The sequence below is a fragment of the Diceros bicornis genome, chromosome 24 (assembly GCF_020826845.1).
Source record: "Diceros bicornis minor isolate mBicDic1 chromosome 24, mDicBic1.mat.cur, whole genome shotgun sequence".
NCBI lineage: Eukaryota > Metazoa > Chordata > Mammalia > Perissodactyla > Rhinocerotidae > Diceros > Diceros bicornis.
The window spans coordinates 46891788-46906252 of NC_080763.1; the positions used below are offsets into that span (position 1 = coordinate 46891788).

Here is a 14465-nt window from a genome sequence, read left to right on the forward strand (position 1 = left end):
CAGCTCTGTAACGAGAACCACTTCTTAACGGGGCTTGCTTTCTGCCTGTGGACAGCCTTGGATGCTGCCAGATCCTGCCTCCCACCGTGAGGTGGCAGTAGCCCCTAGGCGACCAGAATGAACGTCGGGCTGGTCCACAGTTGAGAGTTTGAGGCCTGGATGCTAGGCACGTTTCGGAGGGTTGGGTAGGAGCACTCTCTTGTACAAGAGTGTGTACTGAGACCGTTTAGAGTATTAATCAGCACTTGGGGTCGACTGCTGTGACTCAACCTGGCCTTTGTGACAGGGGAGTGTTTGCAGGATTTGTCACTCACTGCCCTCTAATAGCTGCTGGGTCCCTGTGAATGCCCCCTCGATACTACAGTGACTGCTCTCTGGGCAGCACTGAGGGCCTGGGGCTAACAGGTTGCCCCAGGTCTGAGCCCACGGGGGCCTGTCTGCAGGAGAGCTGAGCCCCGTCTCTCCGTCCAGCCTCCAGGCGGCAGCGCTGCTCTGTACTGGACTTTCAGCACTCCACTAGCGGGTAAGGGACAAGGACAGGGTGAGATCAGGCACACCAAGGCTTACACAGAATGGGGACAGGTGTTTGAGGGGGCAGGTGGTCGTGGGTGGAGTCTGGAGCACACGGGAGGCTGCTGTGTCCCTCAGTGTAGTCCCAGTGGAAGTGGTCCCACGTTACCAGCAGAGATGGCTCCCCGCCTGGGGCCTGGTATACCCCAGCCCCTCCCTCATGACCCCTCTCTGGCCTGCACCAGGCTCCACGGTGAACGTAAGAGTCTTGGAGCAGCCTCACTCTTGTCTGCACTAAGGCTGCTGCTGCAGGCCCAGCAGTCATGACTGACCTGGTAGCAGTTTTTCTTCTGTTTTTCCCTCCTCGTCTTTCTGGCCAGGCCATTTTCTGTGCTGTAGACACATGTACTCCTTGGTACCTTGTGGGTAGACTCATTATGTGGCCTTTACATTCAAGCCCTTTTTCCCTCTGATCTTCTGCCCACCCCCTCCCTCCATCTGCCGCTGGTGGGACTGCGGCCCAGGCGTGGACATGATCAGTAAAATGCTGAAGATGCAGATGCTGGAAGACGAGGACGACCTGGCCTACGCGGAAGCTGAGAAGAAGACGAGGACAGACTCCACGTCCGATGGGCGCCCCGCCTGGATGAGGACGCTGCACACCACTGCCTCCAACTGGCTGCACCTCATCCCCCCGACGCTCAGCCATCTCAAACGGACAGTGGAGAACATCAAGGTGGCCAGGGTGGGGCGCAGGCGGGGCCATCTGCAGTGTCCATGGGCTCCGGATGGTCCTAGAAAGTTCAGCTGGGCAGACAGGCCGTACTTAGTGTTGTCTCAGAGCAGGCACATGTCTGAGCCCAGGCTCAGGCAAGAGGGGTTGACCCTCGTTCAACTGGCCAGAAAAACCCTAGCAGGCCATCCGTCTTCCTTGAGCTAGGTAAATGACTCTCCAAGAGGAAGTGGCAGCTGCCGTTCTTCCTCTTTAGAGAATTGTCCAGAGCTGCTGGGTCAGGCAGGGGCTACAACAGGGTTCCGTCAGCTTTGTACGAGGTTTAGTCCCAGATGGTGCTCAGGTGAAGCTGTGAGTCACCTGGACCAGGTTGTGGATTCTGGGGCTCCCCAGGTTGACTGTCTTGTCTGTCTGTCTGATGCTCTTTTCTGCTGCAGAAGGCACCTCGTCCTAGACTCTCTTCCCTTCACTCTGGCCTTCTCTTCTCTTTGAACAATTTCAGGATCCTTTGTTCAGATTCTTTGAGAGAGAGGTGAAGATGGGAGCTAAGTTACTTCAGGATGTGCGCCAGGATCTTGCTGATGTCGTTCAAGTGTGTGAAGGAAAGAAGAAACAGACCAACTACCTGCGTACACTTATCAATGAGCTGGTGAAAGGTGTGCCTTCAGTGGGACTGAATTTGAGGTGTTGGTCCTCTCACGTGTGCCTGCGAGCTCAGCCCCCCCCCCCCCCCCCCCCCCGCCTCACCCACCGCAGCTGTGTCTCCCTCGCTGCGCTTAGCGCAGGACGTGCTTGGGGCCCACGGCCGCAGTTCTTCAGAGTGTTGACAGGTCTCAGGCCAGGCCTCACTCACATTTCCTTCTGCAGACTTGCCTCTGAGAGCAGCTCGGTGCCCTTACCTGGGGGGCAGGCCTAGAAGTGCCCAAGGACTTGTTTTTCTCATATGCTGGTTCACTGAACATTTACTAAAATCTTTATACAGCTTCTACAATTTTGAGGGGGTGGGGGAGCAGGACCAAGGAAAAATGGGGGGCTTGGGTCCAAAGGCACAAGGGGCCCCCAGGTGTCTCCCGTGGGCCCCGAGAGCCTGAATTGCTGGTGACGCTGAGCCAGTTGTGTGACGGGAGTTTGTGGCTGTGGTGTCCCTGGGGAGTGACTTTGGCCCCCCAGGCACACCCCGGTCAGTTACACGGGACTGAGCACAGAGCAGATGCAGAGGTGATGGCGGGCCGTCCAGGGCACGTGAGGTGCAGGCGGGGAAGGTGGGCAGGGCTAGCAGGTGTGGGCACAGCTGGAGACGCAAGTGAGCACGAACAGATTCGCCCCATCTGTGGGGGGATCGCGGGAACTGACGCCGCCTGGGGTCTCCTGGCTTGCAGGGATCTTGCCTCGGAGCTGGTCCCACTACACAGTGCCCGCCGGCATGACCGTCATCCAGTGGGTGTCTGACTTCAGCGAGAGGATAAAACAGCTCCAGAACATCTCCCTGGCAGCTGCGTCTGGCGGCGCCAAGGAGCTAAAGGTGAAGGACGCTCCTGGGAAGCCTGGGGGGGTGGGGGGCAGCTGTCCTGGGCTTGGGATCAGCAGCACCCGGGCAGCCCGAGGGACGAGCAGAGGCCCAGGTCGGACCCGAGAGAGTGAGTGGGCTCACTTCTCAGCTGGGGCTGTCTCTTCCCACAGAACATCCACGTGTGCCTGGGCGGCCTGTTTGTGCCCGAGGCCTACATCACCGCCACCAGGCAGTACGTGGCCCAGGCCAACAGCTGGTCTCTGGAGGAGCTCTGCCTGGAAGTCAACGTCACCACCTCCCAGAGTGCCACCCTCGATGCCTGCAGCTTTGGGGTCACGGGTGAGTTGGGGTCACAGAATATGCAGACTCAGCCAGCACACCTTCTCAGGTGCCTGGGTCCTCAAAAGTGGTTCCTAAACAAATGTTGAAGGTGGGTAGATGGCGGCAAGTTAGAGCTATGCACTTTGTCAGCCCCGAGATCCCCGGGACCGATGGATTGGCGTAGTGGTTGTTTCCACTTGAGATGGGTTTTGACTTCTTCCTCCCAGGTTTGAAGCTCCAGGGGGCCACGTGCAATAACAACAAGCTCTCGCTCTCCAATGCCATCTCCACGGTCCTTCCCCTAACACAGCTGCGCTGGGTCAAGCAGACGAATGCGGAGAAAAAGGCTAACGTGGTAAGTGGCTCCTTCTGTCCTCCGTCCTCCGGGTGCGCTCAGCTTGAAGCGCTCGATCACCGAGGCCGCCTGCAATGTCTCTGGGCAGTCTGCTCACCTGTCCTGAGTCCACAGTGAGCCCTGCCCTCTCCTGCAGGTGACCTTACCCGTCTACCTGAACTTCACCCGGGCAGACCTCATCTTCACCGTGGACTTTGAAATCGCCACCAAGGAAGACCCTCGCAGCTTCTACGAGCGCGGCGTGGCAGTCCTCTGCACCGAGTGAACCTACAATTTTCTAGCACCCCTTTCTGTAATAGTAAAATTCAATATTTAACATGTATTCATTATTAAAATGTTCGGAAGGTATGGACTTGTCAAAGGAAAGTCGCTGGTCTGAGGTTGGAGAACACTGAAGGATGGCTGACGGTGGCAGAGGTGGAGATGGAAGGCTGCACGCACGTGTTTTTAGAGGGTCGCTAGTGTGGCTGTTTTATGAAATAAAACACTAAGCATGAGCTGGCTCCCGCCTCTTCTGTCTCGGCTCTCTTGAGTGCCTCGGGCACCTGTGAGCGCCGCTCCACCCCAAAGCAGCCACGGTTCTTGAGTTAAGATCCTGGCAACCCCGTCATGGACTCAGAACCAGCCAGTGCTCCTAGGAAAGCTCTGGTCCATCCTGGATCATAATCGACACCTCCTGAGGCCAGACCAACTGGGGGGACGTGGCACCTGGACTTGGCCTGCAACCCCTCGTGGTGGAGCCTGGCACAGAGACCCTGGGTCACAGGTTGATGCCCTCGTCCGGCTCTGCCACCTGCCCCGTCCCCTCCTGGCAAGTTCATTCCCACAGATCTGAGGTAGTGGAACGCAGAGGCAGTCTGGCTTGGCTGACTGCTTGCTGCTTATGTGGAAGTGATGGGTGTGGTCTCCCTGTGAAAACAGGTGTCTGGCCTTTCAGTGCCTTGTGGTGATCAGCCCAGGCGTTCACACAGGCCCTGTGATCAAAACCTGTCCATCCTGCTGTGGGTGGCCCATGCCCCATGTCCCGCCCACCAGCGACTGATGGTGTGAGTCAGCCTGACTGGACGTGGGAGCTCTACCCCCCCCCACCCGACCTCCAGGGCGTTTGTGAGCTGCCAGGCTCCAGACGTCTGCAGGGCCTAAGCGCTAGAGTCAGAGCCGCCTCCCTACCCAGTTCTGGAACATTCCATCAGGGATCCCTAGGTGGCTTGATTGCAGTGCAAGGCTGTATTCAATTGAAAATCAGGGCCCATTTTAAATGTTTTTCTCTGAACCAATAAATAAGGATTCTGGGCATTTCTACAGTGGGAGTGCTGAACAGCACTGCAGGCTCTACCCTGAGATAGAGCTGGGGACAGGCCCTGGTAATGACCAGGAGAGCCCACGAAAGGCCACGTGGATGCGTGTTCCCGCCTGACCATTCCTTGCTCGCCCCGTTTCCAGGTGAGGGTCCAGAGCACAGAGGCTAAGGTGGCACCAAGTGAGAATTCTGGAGCCCAAGAGAAGGAAGGCGGTCCTGTGAACCCTAAAGGCCCCAGTGGAGGGAGTGCCAAGTAAGCTCCGGGAACACGTCAGGGGAGCCAACTCCAGCCCGAAGGGCAAGGGCCCAGCTACAGACGCCACTGAGACACTGTCCACCCCCTTCCGCCTGGGGGACGGGGGCAGGTCACTGCACGTTCAGGACTGATGCTCCCCTGGTCCAGGGCTTCCGTGTGGACCCCACGGGGTTCAGACTTGCTACCTCACTCCTGACGCCCACGGGGCGGCGCCCGGGACTAGAGCCCCCTGGAGTCTCACCCCGCCCCCGCCTCCACACTGAGCTCAGTCCATGGGGCCTGAGGGGAACACCCCCCCCCCCCCCGCCTCTGGGACCACCCACTCACCCTGCAGTTGGAGGGTCAGGCTGGACAGTGGACCCCAGCCTGACTTGTCCTCACCGGACAGAGCTGGCAGAAGAGGGGCCTGGGGGCCAGGGGTGGGTGGCAGAGGAGGGGAGTGTGAACAGAGACGCGCCTGGGGCAGCCCCTCCACCCACCCCACCCATACTCCCCTCTCTTATTAGACCCTTTTCATCAGGACAGCACCGGCCTGGGGCCTGCAGATGGCGGCCACGCACTGCCACCGACTCCAGACCCACGCTCGGGTCATGCCTGAGAGGAAGTAAAAAGCTCAGCGAAACCTGGAAAAGGGTACAAGAGCCTCTGCCACCCGTTATTTTTAGACATTACCATGTGGAGACTGAGCCCAAACCAACTGCTCAGAATCTGCAGCTTCCTGAACAGCCTGACGGGAAGGGACATGAGGACGGAGCGGAGGGCGACACGCCCAGGGGGCCAGGACTGTTCACAACCTGTCCTCCGCCCCCAGCGGCCCTTCTGTGGCCTTGCCTCCATCTCCACGTTGATTTGGGGCCCATTTGTCTTGTTTTAAATATTTTTATTCGTGGTCTTACCATCAACTCCGAGAGCTGGGCCCCCCTGGAGGTGGCTGTGGTGACAACCTGGGGGGCAATGGGGGCAGGATGAGAACCACAGCAGAGCCAGGTCAGCCAGGCAGTCCTCCGGCTACAGGAATGTGTAGGGAAAAGGAAAGAAATTCTCTGAGATTCAGGGGGTGGGTCCCTGAGGGCCACACGGGGCCTGCCCTGCATTGGACCCCACTTTAAGCGAAGTGGTGGGTACCCAGGTGTTTATTATTTGAGACAGAAAAAGGGCCAAGGGTTTCACTGAACCTGGATGTTCATCGACGTCCGCTCTGACCCGCTGGCCCCCGTCGCGGGTCCGCCCCCCCCTCCCCCCCACCGAGCTAACTGTCCTGAGCTAACTGCTCACCTCACTCTAGGCCACGTACTGCCTCTTCCTCTTGCTTTTTTCAGGCTCTACAAGTAACAGTTCCAGTTTCCTCTTGGACAGTGAGAGCCTGGGCCCCTTGTCCCTCTCACTCCCGAGTCTGGGTGGCGGCCTGGGTGGTGGCTGTGATGCTCTGGCTTTGAGGGGGCCCATGGCGGGGAGCAGGGGGCTGGCTGCCCTGGGGCCCCAGTCTTCCCCTGTCATTCTCGAGTCCTCTGGAGACCCAAAAGGCCTGGCTGCCCACCCTCGCATCTCGGGGCTGCTGGCCTCCACGGGCGGCATGTCCACATCATTGGCCTCCAGGGATGCAGGGGTCCAGCCGGCAGCTTTCATGACAATGTCTGGAATTTTCAACAAGAGAGGGTCTTCTAAGTTCTCTTCTTCTGGACTCCTGGACTTCGGTGTATGCAAAGGCACGTTACAGTGCACACTGCCCAGAGAGCCGTCTTTGAAGCCATAGGGGGAGTGACTAGGGGTGTCTTCTGAGTCGCCGTAAGGATCTAAAAACTGATGACAAACGTATTTGAGCCTGTTAGAAATTTCTAGCAGTGGGACAGGTATAACATACCCTTTATATGCATACATTATTCCTTTCATCACTGATGTTGGTAAACTTTGCATGCTCTGCCTTGCAAATAAATCTTTAAAAATGCATTACATGAAATTAGGTACGCCTGAAATTAAAAAAAAATTCAACAAACTAAAAAAATCTAAAATAAATAAATGTGAGCATCTTCATCTAAAAAAATAAATTGTTTATTTCTGGAAAAAAATAAAAAATAAAAATGCATTAGACAAATATCCCATAGCATCCAAAAGCCTGAGGGGTCCACCAGCGCTGGGGGCTCAGCCTGAGTCCTGTCATTTGAAGCCCTCGTCCCAGCGCTGGGGACTGGGGCGTCTGAGCTCATTTCGTCCCAACGTCCCCTCAAAGAGCACAGAACCACGTCCCTGCTGAAGGACAGACTCTGGCCGGCCTGGGCAGAAAGTGCAAACGTGACCCCTGCTGCCGCGCAGAGGGCCGTCCAAGCTGGCTAAAAGGAACTGAAATGAGCATTCAAGTCCAATCGCTCACTGTTTTCAAAGGTGTCCGTGGTCTGTTCTGGAAGGCTGGGGTGCAGCAGGTCTGAGCAGCAGCGGCCGGCCATGCAGCCCCCTCCCCCCAGGGCAGCCAGACGCCTCTTCCCTCTAAGACCCTGGCTGAAGAGGGTTTGTGAAGTTTTCTGGACGTCTAGTAACACTCTCCTCACCCCTGGCCTTTGTACCACAATTTCCTATTCCTTCCTCTTCCTTCCACCTTCCTCGCCCGTGCTCTCAACTGAGTGGCCCTGCCGCGAAGGTCTCCGAAGTCTGAGTCCCTGCGACTGTCACTGTCCCTTCCTGCACTAACGGACGAGCTGCGCCTTCAGTGACTGCCAGTGCCACGCGGAGACGTCCTTCCAGACACGAGAGGACCGTGAGGACCGGAAACCAACCCGGCGGCAGAGACGGGGAAATGTAGGTGCAGCTGCAGGCATTCCACTCCACACACACACACACACACACACACACACACACAGAGGCATTCCACTCCTCTCACACACACACACAGGCATTCCACTCCTCACACACACAGGCATTCCACTACACACACACACAGGCATTCCACTCCTCTCACACACACACACACACACACACACACACAGAGGCATTCCACTACACACACACACACACACACAGGCATTCCACTCCTCACACACACAGACACAGGCATTCCACTCCTCACACACACAGGCATTCCACTACACACACACACACACACACAGGCATTCCACTACACACACACACACACACACACACACAGGCATTCCACTCCTCACACACACAGAGGCATTCCACTACACACACACACACACACACACACACAGGCATTCCACTCCTCACACACACACACACAGGCATTCAACTCCTCACACACACACACACAGGCATTCAACTCCTCACACACACACACCCCCACACACACAGGCATTTCACTCCTCACACACCCAGGCATTCCACTACACACACACACACACACACACACACACACACAGGCATTCCACTCCTCACACACACAGAGGCATTCCACTACACACACACACACACACACACAGGCATTCCACTCCTCACACACACACACAGGCATTCTACTCGTCACACACACACACACACAGGCATTCAACTCCTCACACACACACACCCACACACACACAGGCATTTCACTCCTCACACACCCAGGCATTCCACTACACACACACACACACACACACACACACACACACAGGCATTCCACTCCTCACACACACACACAGGCATTCTACTCGTCACACACACACACACACAGGCATTCAACTCCTCACACACACACACCCACACACACACAGGCATTTCACTCCTCACACACCCAGGCATTCCACTACACACACACACACACACACACACACACACACACACACACAGGCATTCCACTCCTCACACACACACACAGGCATTCCACTATACACACACACCCACACTGACATTCCACTCCACACACACACAGGCATTCCACTACACACACACACACATACACACAGGCATTCCACTACACACACACACACACACACACACAGGCATTCCACTACACACACACACACACACACACACAGGCATTCCACTCCTCACACACAAGCATTCCACTCCTTGCACACAAACACACACACACAGGCATTCCACTCCTCTCTCTCACACACACACACACACACACACGCACAGGCATTCCACTCCTCACACACACACACACAGGCATTCCATTCCTCACACACACACACACACACACCCTGCCATGGGTCATCTCACTTGGGTACGGAAAACCTCCCAAGAGAGCTCATTTCCTCTTTGGACAGTTGATACTGTTATCTCTTCCAAAAATAGGTAAAAATGAAAATAAACACCATAATCTCTAGGCAACTGTAATCATTTCAGATTCAAATACTGGTCAGAGTTGTTGGAATTTACCAAGCCGGCCCCCATTCTGTGCCCCCACCACAGAGCAGTGAGCCTCCCTGCGGGGCCCCAAGGCCCAGACTGGGGTTGTGCACGCGTGTATGTGGGTGTGCGTGTGTGTGTGTGTGGTGGGGGTAACAGGCTCACACTGCAAAGAAACCAGCCATATTAGTTCTTACAAACCAAGAGATGCCAGGCGGGTGACGCACCCCTGGGTTGGTTAGAAGGACTTAACCGCACGTGCCCTGCTCTGCAACATTACCTGGCGTCTTAAAACCCCGTGAGCCCAGGTATTAACTACACCTGAATTAATTATTGAGATTGATTTTAATTTTGATTGAGATTAATTTTGAGACTAATTGCAAACCTATGGTCTTGGTAATCTTCCAGGCAAACTACTCTGAGTATTTTTTTTCTCATTTAAAAAAATTTAAAAGAGGAAAACATTTAAATATCAAAGTGAAGTTTTTTCTAAAATACAGTTACACCACTGTGCAGAAAAGAGTTCACACAGCAGGCGGCTGTCCTGAGACGGCTCTCCTTAGAAAGGTTTGCTTGCAAGGCTGGCCCCTGGCTGCCATCTGGGAACTCAGATTTCGGGAGGGCTCCTGCCACTCCCTAAATGGTAAGGGCGGCCGATGGCTCATTCTGGTACATACCTCTCTCCAGATGCCTTCAAAAAAGTCCATGTGATTCTTTTTGTGATTGGCCTGGGGAAAAAGAAAAAACAGCTTGACTAACCCTTTCCATGAAGGGAGGCAGACAGCAGCTTCATGTCCCAAGGCAAAGGACAAAGGGGCCCACTGCCCACAGCAGCGGTTCCTGCCACCCAGACACGGGGCAGATGGCGGCCCTGGCAGAGTCGGGGATGACAAGGAGAAGCATCCCCCAGGAGCCTGAGTGGAGGTAGAGGACCCCTTAGGGGGTTTGCTTTGAGGGACTAAAACGCAAACCTGGGCCACTGTAACCGGGGACAGTAGAGCCAGGAATGTGGCAAGGAGACAGACTCCCCAGCTAGATTTGGTCTCCATGGCGCCAGGAAGAGACAAAAATGACTCATCGAACCTACATGGCACCCTGGCACTTGTTCTGACCCAAAGCCAGAAAAGATCACGGAAGATATTAGATCATCCATCCCAACCCCTTCCTTTACAGATGCAGAAGCTGAGGCCCAGAGAGGGGCCAGGCATTGCTCAGGGTCCCTCAGAAGAACCCAGGGCTGGCATCAGATATTCCAGAACACTTCCCACTACACCCAGCCTGATGGGAAAAGCAACTCTTTTTTTTTTTTTGTGAGGAAGATTAGCCCTGAGCCAACATCCATGCCAATCCTCCTCTGTTTTGCTGAGGAAGACTGGCCCTGGGCTAACATGCATGCCCATCTTCCTCCACTCTACATGGCACACCGCCACAGCATGGCTTGACAAGCGGTGTGTAAGTGCGCGCCCTGGATCCGAACCTGCGAACCTCGGGCCGCCGAAGCAGAGCACGCACACTTAACCGCTGCGTCACCAGGCTGGCGCCTGTTGTTTGTTTTTGTTTTTGTTTTTCTTAATCAAAAGAAAGACTCCCAAAGGACAGGAATTTGAACACCTCTAAATTTGGGGAAAAGAAAAAAGACCTGTAAAAATGATGCTAAGAACCACTGAGAATACTATCTCCAAGGAGTGGTCCAGGCCCAGGGCAAGGGTTCCTGGTCTCAGGCACAAGGGCCTGCTCTGGGCCATTGGCCCCCTCCACCCCTCCCCTCCCCGCCCCCATTTCCACTAAGAGGGAAGGGACAGCAAGCTGATGAGCACCTTGAAGCGATGGAGCGTGTTTCTCTGCCTCTTCCGGAAGCCGGCCCTGGCGCTGGGCACACTGAACGCTGCCCTGATGCAGTTGGGTCGGCCGTACCTCAGGCCGGCCATGGCTCAGTGGGGCCAGCTATGGACTTTTCACTTGGCTAAAAAATATCAAGTTCATAGGGACAAAGCACAGGTCAGTGGTTGCAAGGGGTGGGAGGGAGGCGTTGACCACAAAAGGGCAGGAGGGAACTTTCCAGAGCTAAGGAACCCTTCTGTCTTGATTGTGGTGGTGGTTGCTCCACAGGACGCATTTGTAAAAGTCAGAGCTGTGCGCCCAAAGGGGTGAATTTTACTGCAAATAGTTATACCTCAGTAAGCCAAATCTAGAGAGTTTTCAAAAAATTTTTTAGTTAAAAGAAAACCCACAGGCAGCTGGTGGCGTGGGAGGATACCCCACAATTGATACATCAGTTTGGGGAAAGCCCCTTCGTCTTCTCATAAAAACCCATCAGGAAACATTACACATTCATTGACACTGAAAGTTCTAGAACATTAGAGTGGGGAGGGTTCAAATGTCCTCCCTTCTGTTTCGTTTTTTAACAGATGAAGAAATTTAATCCCAGACTAGGGACTGACACACCCAAGGCAACATAAACTCAGAGAGCTTTTCCTAAGAAGTATGAGGCTGTTAAAAACATAAAATTTTTTTAAAACTCTGCACCCAAAGAACAGAGAGAGAACAGCCACTCTAAAAAAACAAAAAAAAACTTACTAAGAACAAGAGACTACAAACCTCCTTGGCGTTTCATGTCACTTGCTCTCCTCAAGAATCCTCCTGGGAAGGCACCCGCTAGACCCTGTGGGAAAGTGCATCAGTTACAAACACACGCCACCGTGCGACATGCTTTTCACCATAAACTCAGGCTTTCCCAAACTGGGCTCCTTGGAACACCAGTTCTCAGGCCTGTAAGGCAAAGTTCAGAGAAATAGGAAGTGCTACAAACCAGACCTTAAAGAATCCTGGGTGTTATGCAGAATACACGTTAGTATTTTTTTTTGATGAGGAGGAGTGGCCCTGAGCTAACACCTGTTGCCAATCTTTCCCTTGTTGCTTGAGGAAGATTCACCCTGAGCTAACATCTGTGCCCATCCTCCTCTATTTTGTGGGATGCCACCACAGTGTTGCTTGATGAGTGGTGTAGGTCTGCTCTCGGGATCTGAACCCATGAACCCAGGCTGCCAAAGAGGAGTGCACTGAACTTAACCACTACACCACCGGGCTGGCCCCACAAGTTAGCATTTTAAAGGCTAGAAAGGTTCCCAGCAAAAAACTATCTCCTTTTTTTTTTTAAGAATTAACCAAAGTCTATACTTTATTCCAATTTCATTCGTTTTTACTTAATGTCCTTTTTCTGTCTCAGGATCCCATCCAGGACACCGCATTACATTTACTTTCATGTCTCCTTAGGCACCTTCTTAGCTGTGACATTTTCACAGACCTTCCTTGTTTTTAATGACCTTGACAGTTTTGAGGAGCATCTTGTAAGCTGTCCATCAATTGGGATTTATCTGATGTTTTTCTTATGAATAGACAGGGGTTACAGATTTTGGGAGGGTGACCACTGAGGTAGAGTGCCCTTCTCATCGCAAGGGTGTCAAGGGCACGTCACTGTGACCACCTGGCTGAGATAGGGCCTGCCGGGCTCCCTTTCCATCCTGTCCTCTGTAGGAAGAAGCCCCTCTGCGCAGCCCATGCTCAGGGAGCAGCGAGTTGTGCGGACCTCCTGGAGGCGAGCAGCTACATAAATTCCTCGCCATGGAAGATTCCTCCCCCATTGACTGATCGATTTAACCATTCACGCATATCAGCGTAGACTCACATTCGTTGTATACTTGGGTTATAATAAATACTACATTATTTATTTTGCTCCAGCTTTGGCTGGAACTTGTTGGGCCGCCTCCCATGTCCCTTTGTGTCCAGTGTCCCAAAATGATTTAATATTGATTTCCAAAGGAACATGTCCTGTGAGGTACTTAGCACTCTCTCTGGGCTGAATTTTAAGAAATTTTCACATATTGAGGTATATGGGGAAGCTATTCTGGTTTAAACCTGATTTTGCCTGAACTGTATGTGAATTAATCAGCCTGACTTACGGCCTGTCAAACACACGTTGTCCATCCACTTAAACCATTAAAGTAAAGGATGAATTAAACATTATCCCAGAATGAAGAGTGCACTCTCTGAAGATACGGATGCATGCCTCCTTTCCTACGACGCCAGTACCAGTACTCATTTGAGGATAAGTTTCCTTTCCCAGACATCAGGGTTGTGTTGATCTGCTAATTGTAACTAAATATCTCTTTGAAACTTTGAGGGATATGTATCCTGGACATGTTTGATGTATGTTCTTTGTTCTAAAAAGGTATAAAACTGTACTGAAAACCATACTTCTCTGGAACACTTTCTTCCTGGGTGGAGACTGCCCTCCCAGGCTAGCCCTCAGCGTGGCTCAAACAAAACTCACCTTACGTTTCTTATCTATAGAATGGTTATTGGTTATTTGCATCAACAGTGTAAATAAAAGTACCAAAAAAGTAAGCGAAATAATTCAGACAGAGAGAGACAATTACCATGTGACTTCACTCATATGTGGAAGATAAACACACACATTTAGATATGGAGACCAGATTGGTGGTTACCAGAGGGGAAGGGGGTGGAGGAGGGCAAAGGGGCACATGTGTAGGATGATGGATGGAAACTGGACTTCTGGTGGTGAACACGATGCAGTCTATACAGCAGGTGAACCATAACAATATACACCTGAAATTTATACAATGTTATGAACCAATGTGACCTTGAGGAAAAAATGCACCAAAAAAGTGAGATTATAACAAGTAGAGGAACCCAACCCCCCTTCTCTCCTCACCTCCCTGCCGGAGCTGCGGACCAGGATCAGCACTGACCTATTTTCTAGACCAGTTAGTTGGTACCAGGTTAAAGGACCTCTTATATACTTTTAATCCAAAGGCATTTCACACACATGGTCAAAAAGTCCTATTAAACGTTATACAGCAAGTACCTGAGGTCCCCCAGACCCTGCTGCGGGCCCCCCCGTACATCCTCCAGGAGTTCGCTGTGCAAATTCCCCACACAGGCTCCTTTATAATCCCTCACCCACAAGCGTTTATACCCACAGAGGTAGAAATCTCTTGTGAAGAGTTTCCATACGGAGTATAAGACCCAACAGGCACTTGCCCATCCCAAGCATCCTCGCTTTGGATTCACTCTGAACTTCGGTGTCAAACCAGCAGCCTCACCAGTCATGTAGTTTGGGGAGTTAAACAAAACTCGTTTTTGTTTTTTTTTTTCTGAGGAAGATCGGCCCTGAGCTAA

General features: G+C 53.1%; 2 protein-coding genes across 2 annotated transcripts in view; one reads left to right on the plus strand and one right to left on the minus strand.

Annotated features, from left to right (window-relative positions):
• Positions 1-3926, plus strand: part of DYNC1H1 (dynein cytoplasmic 1 heavy chain 1) — a 74387-nt gene extending 70461 nt beyond the window's left edge. The window contains exons 73-78 of the mRNA XM_058567724.1: positions 1035-1246; positions 1746-1899; positions 2623-2765; positions 2924-3092; positions 3302-3429; positions 3566-3926. Of these exons, the coding sequence (XP_058423707.1) occupies positions 1035-1246; positions 1746-1899; positions 2623-2765; positions 2924-3092; positions 3302-3429; positions 3566-3694 (935 nt within the window). The 3' untranslated portion in view covers positions 3695-3926. The remainder of the gene's footprint in view (positions 1-1034; positions 1247-1745; positions 1900-2622; positions 2766-2923; positions 3093-3301; positions 3430-3565) is intronic.
• A 2340-nt stretch (positions 3927-6266) lies between these two features.
• Positions 6267-11939, minus strand: LOC131421191 (uncharacterized). Its single transcript, XM_058567912.1, has 4 exons — positions 11865-11939; positions 11084-11229; positions 9944-9994; positions 6267-6785 (listed from the first exon to the last, which is right to left on the minus strand). Exons 2-4 carry the CDS (start codon positions 11192-11194, stop codon positions 6267-6269), a joined length of 681 nt encoding a protein of 226 aa, XP_058423895.1. The 5' UTR covers positions 11195-11229; positions 11865-11939.
• Between the last annotated feature and the right edge of the window lie 2526 nt (positions 11940-14465).

Excerpts from the sequence above, each read along its gene's own strand:
- LOC131421191 (XM_058567912.1), bottom strand. The coding sequence starts at position 11,194 with ATGGCCGGCCTGAGGTACGGCCGACCCAACTGCATCAGGGCAGCGTTC. Across the intron at positions 9,995-11,083 it reads ACACGCTCCATCGCTTCAAG|GCCAATCACAAAAAGAATCA; the intron begins GTGCTCATCAGC and ends CTTTTTCCCCAG. Across the intron at positions 6,786-9,943 it reads TTGAAGGCATCTGGAGAGAG|TTTTTAGATCCTTACGGCGA; the intron begins GTATGTACCAGA and ends GTTTGTCATCAG.